The sequence below is a fragment of the Calypte anna genome, chromosome 6 (genome assembly GCF_003957555.1).
Source record: "Calypte anna isolate BGI_N300 chromosome 6, bCalAnn1_v1.p, whole genome shotgun sequence".
In the NCBI taxonomy this organism is placed as follows: domain Eukaryota; kingdom Metazoa; phylum Chordata; class Aves; order Apodiformes; family Trochilidae; genus Calypte; species Calypte anna.
This window is the reverse complement of record NC_044252.1, coordinates 16,752,531-16,759,064: the sequence shown is the minus strand read 5'-3', so window position 1 is coordinate 16,759,064 and position 6,534 is coordinate 16,752,531. Positions and strand designations below refer to the sequence as shown.

The following is a 6,534-nucleotide window of genomic DNA, read 5'->3' as shown; positions in this document are numbered from 1 at the left end:
TAGAAGTGCAGTGAAACAGTTCTGTGTAAGATGTAATGACCATTGTGAGGCAGCAAAAGGCATTATACAAAAGGATAAATCTCTGACTTTATGTGTGGCTTTCTGAGTTCAAAGAAGTGACTTCATAAGTCAAACTTGAGAAAGTGAGGAAAGGTTTTAAAAGCTATGTGGATATGGTGCTCAGAGAATGTAAACTTAGATTACCCATGCCACTCAGCAACAACAATTTCAATTTAAGTCACTACTGGGCTGAAAATCAGGCTGATGTTTAATGGATTAAAAAATTGAAGAGAAAGGCCTAAAAAAGAAGCATCAGGTGATCTTGTGAGAAGATACTGAGAGCCACGTAAAAGAATCCCTTAAGAGGTCCTTAGGACATGATGCCTTAACTTACAATACATTTAGGCAGTAGTGCTTCATATGTGTGTGGACACTGTGTTAGCAAATAGCAAGCCTAGAATTTAGACCCTGACTTACTGCTTTCATAACATCATTACCAACAACTAATGATGATTACATCACATTTATGCCATAAATTATTGTTCTAGGCAGGCAGCAGATACTGCTATTGCACTTTCTCCTAGTGTGTGTGAATGTAATAAGGACAGTTTGGCTATAGCACAACTTCTGGTCATCTCTAGCAGCTTGGTTTACTTCTGTTGAGGCAGGTAACCCATGTCAGAGAAATTTACCAGCTCAATTAACCCTGTCAAAGCATTTCTGAGCTTCAACAAAATTTCAGTAAATGTCCCACATCAGTTTTCATCCCAGCAACATCTGTTACTTTCTGGTTGGGGTCAGGATTTAGGACAGTATGCTATGTAGGACCCACTTTTCTGTGCAACCTGTGACATCTGAAATCTTACAACATGTCACAAGAGGCAGGATTATAAAAAAGTTGTGTTGGTTTTTTTTTGGTTGGTTGTTTTTTTTAAAAAAGCAAGGTAACGTCTTAGACTTATACGACCTTGTGATTTACACAACTCCTGAATATTTCCCCAAAACCTCTCTTGTAACTCAGTAATGGAACATTGTAAAGGGCATACTCAAAAGCATTACTGTATATAATCTACACAAAAATGCTTAAGCCTTCTAAGATATGAACCTTATTTGTTGTATACAAATAGATGAGATGTATGTAAGCAAGTTCTTTTACCCTGTGCTGGGACCAAGAAGAGACAGCTTCCTTCTTGGTTGCATTAAAGCCTCAAAGTGTCAAATAAAATGTCTCCTTCAACTATGCAGGCATAATTGCACTCAGCCTTGTGCCTTTGGCTACAAAAGGAACAGGGAACAATTACTAGAGCAATTTTTAAAAACCAGCATCATAAAATTGTCTACTGCATTTCTGCACAGCTGCACAAGCATAGCTATCTGCGTAGAATGAAGTAGGGGTGATAAAGGTACCTTTCCTGTTATGATTCTGTGCCAGCAGGATGCCTAATGTGTAAATAAAGATAGGGCTTGCACATGGCATAGATATGTAATCCTGTGGTGTTTAGATTTTTTTTTCTGGGTGGCCTCTAATGATTATTTAGTTACCTAGGGAAATTTAGAGGTTGTAGAACATGTTTCTGGGTTACTATACAGTTGGATCTGCTTGCTTTACATATTTACTTGTGATCACAGGTATATATGGCCATATGAATTACACTTAAGCAAAGAGTCAGGGCCCACTGATATTTCAATCCTTTACAGGAAGAACTGGGACCTCATGCATAATGCAAAGGCAAAGCTCTAGTGGCAGGTCTGGCAGACTCTTAAATGCCCTATTAAAAAGTTTTCACTTAGAACTAATGACAGATATGTTCAAGGAAGTATATATTCTAAAGGTAATTGTGTTTCCATTCAAGACACTGATGCTTGAAAATCTGTATACTTATATATAATAATAAATCATATTATCTTCTATGTTCACGTTTAGCAGAGAATTTTTATGATTGCTTTGCACAGACCTTAGCTAATTACATATTGAAATTACGAGTGCAGGAAACAGGCAGAATTACTCAAGGCTAATGGAATAAAATTGACCCTAAGCACAAAAACACTACAAAGTTTTGGCAATATTTAAGTCATAGAATTACAGAATACTTTGAGTTGGGAGGGACATTAAAGATAATCTATTTCCAGCTCCCCTTCATAGACAGGGACACCTACCACTAGATCAGGTTGCTCAGAGCATCCAGCCTGGCCTTGAATACTTCCAAGGATGAAGCATCCACAACTTCTCTGGGTAACGTTTTCCAGTGTCTCACCATCCTCACAATGAATAATTTCTTCCCAATTTATAACCCAAATCTACCCTCTTCTAGTTTAAAGTCATTGACCCTTGTCCTGTCACTAAAAGCCCTTGTAACAAGTCCCTCTACAGCTTTCTTGTAGGTCCCCTTCAGGTGCTGGAAGTCCTCAAGTAACACAATATAGTTTCAGTATAACCAGGCTTATGAGGAGGAGTTGCTGTATTTTGTACTACTCGGCATCCCATGGTTGTATTGGCTCTTGTTTCAGCTACAGTAGCAAATTTCAAGCTGCATGTAAGATGACAGTCCCCTTGTTCTGTTTCTAATAGATTCAATGTCCAGTCTAGAAATGACATTGCATACAAATAAACAATTTATCACTCTGTGACAAGTAACAAAGAAAAAAATAATGCACAATTCCATTTGAAAGAAGCAAAAATGTCCTGTCAAATAATTGAGGAAGAAAAATAATCACACAAGAACTCTCTTACTGAGTTTACTGAGTAACTGCATCTATACAGATTCTGCCTAAACACTGCACACAAGAAAAGTCCAAACTTGAAGTTTTGCATTGGTTTCTGTGCACCCAGCTCATGGCAAGGGATTAAGGCCCATTTCTGCCAGCTGATGATGTGATCTTGTACTTGCTGATATCTCTTGCTGCCTTATAGCTTAAGGTTTTGCTCATCTTCAATGCTCTGTCCAACATCCACATTCCCTGGCAGGCCACAGCATGGGAAGAATTTTTTCCTTCAATAATCATTTATCAGTTTGTCTGATCATGGATCTTCCAGCTAATGGATTTCTAGCTGTCTGTATAACTGTACACTGGATAGCTTCAACTCCATGCAAACCCATAGACTGTAATGATTAAAGACTGCTATGGTTTCATAATTCAAGTTGGAAATTATCTCAGGTTTTCTCCTACTCCATTCTTCTGCAAATGTTACTTTAACAACTCAGTGTGGAATATGCTTCAATTTTGTCATTGACCTGGTTGGTGTTCTTTTTAGCTTTTTTTAATTTTTTATGCTTTTTTATGCTTTTTTATTTTATTATTATGTTCCTCATTGCAGGCTTCTTAGGCATATCTACTTCTTGGTTCTCAGTAGTCACTGAGCAATGTCTCTGGCTGCAGAAGCTAAAATGCGTTTATGGTTTTCTGGAAGAAGACGAAAAATACCACAGACATGACAAAGCATGACCCTGATTTTAGTACAGCAAGCAACAATGCTACCTATTTACATGTAGCTTGGCTTCCACCTGACCTGGATTCCACTTTTTTATTATCAGTGGCTTTCTACTGATTAGTTGGAATTTTAGTTCCACATCTGTTTGTGACACCAGCAAGTGGGACAGGTATCTGGTGCCTAGTTTTAGTTTAACTGGAAACTGAAAGTCTCTGAACTTCTACTTATTTCTTTGGGAGCATCCCCACTGTAAAAATGTTTCTTCAAAGATGTTTTCATGACTGTTCTGACCTTTTGAATGAGATACTTTGCAATTAAAGCACCGAGGAGCTGTAAAAGCAGATGTGGTGATCAGGAACAACTCCAGTAATCCAGCCATCTCGTACCCTCATGGCACAGTTTCAGTGTTGCAGTCTTTTGCAGCTGCCATCAGGAGGAAGTGAGAAATCAAACAGACTTGTTTCCACGTGGATCTATGACTGTTTTTCTGTTTGCTTAAAAATAGCGCTCAGCATCATCTCAACGTGTTTTAATAGTTTAATCCACTGAGTAACATTTTTAATTTGGGGTCATCTCTTGATAAGTAGCAGTCTTCACGTACCAGAGTCATTGTTCTTGGTCTTGACTTGCAGAGGCAGTGGCTATTCCCAAAACCATATGACACAGACATAGACTTCACACAGACATCAGCTGCTTGATGTGAGTTAATCTGCTGAAAGATAAGTGTTACCTAGTGAGCTGTGAGAGCTGAAAAAGCACAAAAATGTATTTACATATCTCTGTATCTCATATTCCACCGTTGTGTCAGCAGTGCTATCATGAAAAAACTTACTAATACTGAAAAACTGAGTCTTCTCCAAAGCAAGTCTGCAAGTAGAGATGTGAATTTAGCTGATGAACCCAATGTCGTCATGTGGAGCCACAGCTTAGTCAGCAGACACGTGCATCAGTCCAGTCTCCTCAATGTCAGTACCACCTCAATGTCAGTGTCACCTTGTATACCATAGGAGCTACTGTGTAGCTTTATGACCTTCCTCTGCCTGTTCTTCCAAAAATCAGGGAGTAATGGGTTCCTGTTCACATCTCAGCTATGGTATCACCAGTTGCTTTTTATGTCTACAGGTAATAACTAGTGTGTGGTGTCAGTGCACCCCTCTGAAATGTTTTCTCCTAGCTAGGTAGAATTATGTCTGCTGTTCAACATCAGTGAGCCTTTGGAGATTTCAGTCTGCATGGTGGATAAAGGCAAATGCTCATATTCTTCCATTGATGCAGTTACAGAATTACGCTGGCAGCTTAGAATCAGTGACTTCACTTCTTTTTTGAAGTTGCTATTTAGGAAACCATAAATAACAGGATTGACACAAGTGGAAGCCATAGCTATCAGGTGGCACAGTGAGAAGATCAGATTGTGGTAGCAAGGTGAAATGATTTTGTAATTCCAGTCCACAATGGTGTTGAAAACATGCAGTGGTAGCCAGCAAACAGCAAAAGCAGCAACCATGGATGCCAACAAAATATTTATCCTTCTCAGCTGAACTGCTCGGTTGCTGTATTCACTCTTCTCAAACATGTCCTTTCTCTTCTGCAGACGTAAGTAGATGCGCAGGTAGCAAAGTATAATGAAGAACAGTGGAATGCAATATTGCAAGAGCAGTAAAGTGGTCGTGTATATCAGTCTGTATTGCTCAGAAGGCCAAGAGTCAACACATATGGCCTTGTCACTGGAAAAATTCATAATGTGTGAGAGCTGCTTATACAAATCATTAGACAAGATTGATGTGGTCAAAAAAGGCAGGGACATGAGACATGCTAAAATCCAAATTACTCCAATTCCTAGACAGGCTTGGGAGGTACTTGGCTTCCAACCAGTTGGGTTTATGATGAGCTGGTGTCTTTCCAGAGCAATGAGGACAAGAGAAAGAATCGACACTGTCACTGATGTGCACTGAGTAAATGAAGTCATTTTGCACATGACTTCCCCAAATATCCAGTAGTCCATCATGGTGTAAACCACAGTGAAAGGCAGACAGACAACACACATAAACAAGTCTGAAATTATTAAGTTGGAAATAAGAATGTTCGTGACATTGGCCTTTTCCTTCTGCCTGGCGATGACAGCAATCAGACAGATGTTTCCCACAATTCCTAGGACAGTCTCCAAGCTGTAAGAGGTGGCCAAAAAGACAGTAAGGTCAGTGATGTTCCTACACTGATTAGAAATGTGCATGAGGAAGCTTCTGTTTGAACTCCAGTTCTTACTGTTCAGGAAAGGAAAACCATCATTAACGGCCCTTGTCTTATTCATCCTGAACCCCAAAAATATTTATCCAAAAATGTGATATTAAACCAGAATCTGAGTCTTCTAGAGCCAGCCTAAAGGTTTTAGCTGTTCTGTTTGCCTGTGGAAGATCTGGGTATATCTGCAAAGAAAAGTAAAAAAAGACTGCTTAGTTAGGCTACAAGAAATGAGTCAAAAGAGTACAGGGACAGAGAGGGAAGAAAATGCCAAGGAATCTGTGTATATTCTGCAGCTCTCTTTTATATAATTTATTAGACCATAAAATGGAACCCTGCAAAACTGAGGTATGAAGGTGTGTGCAGCTCTGTTGAATTATAACTGTGCTTACTCATTAGCAGGTTGGCCAATGGATTTAAGAACATCTTAACTTCATTGTTCAACTCAGTGCAGTATCATGAACATTACTAATGCAGTAGAGTGATAATTCAAGACAGCTAGATCAAAACACACTTGGGAGTAAAAAATATGTGTAATTCTGTTATTGCAAGGTTCTGATCTGAAACTGAGAAGATAAATTGTGGGGCTGCACTTACCTTCAGTTGAGCTGAACATCAGTGTCAAAATTAAGACATACTAGGTGCATAAAGCCAGTGCTAAAATATCTTACATGAGTTATTCTGTTAAATGCTTTTGTGATTGCAGCCAGAACGAACATTTGCTTGAGACAACCACTATGCAAAAAATTCAGGCTCATATCCTCAGGAGGGATAACAAGGGGCAATCTTAAAAAAATCTAAAATGATTCAAAATCTTTTCAATGTTTCTTGGCTCTACAGAGTTTTGATAGGTCATGGGACCTGTG

General features: G+C 38.9%; 1 protein-coding gene across 1 annotated transcript; it reads right to left on the bottom strand.

The window, feature by feature from the left end:
- Positions 1–3,455: 3,455 nt before the first annotated feature.
- Positions 3,456–5,738, bottom strand: NPY4R2 (neuropeptide Y receptor Y4-2). Its single transcript, XM_008502041.2, has one exon. The coding sequence runs from the start codon at positions 5,736–5,738 to the stop codon at positions 4,605–4,607; it is 1,134 nt and encodes a 377-aa protein (XP_008500263.2). The 3' UTR covers positions 3,456–4,604.
- Between the last annotated feature and the right edge of the window lie 796 nt (positions 5,739–6,534).

Coding starts and splice junctions, on each gene's coding strand:
- NPY4R2 (XM_008502041.2), bottom strand. CDS start 5,738: ATGAATAAGACAAGGGCCGTTAATGATGGTTTTCCTTTCCTGAACAGT.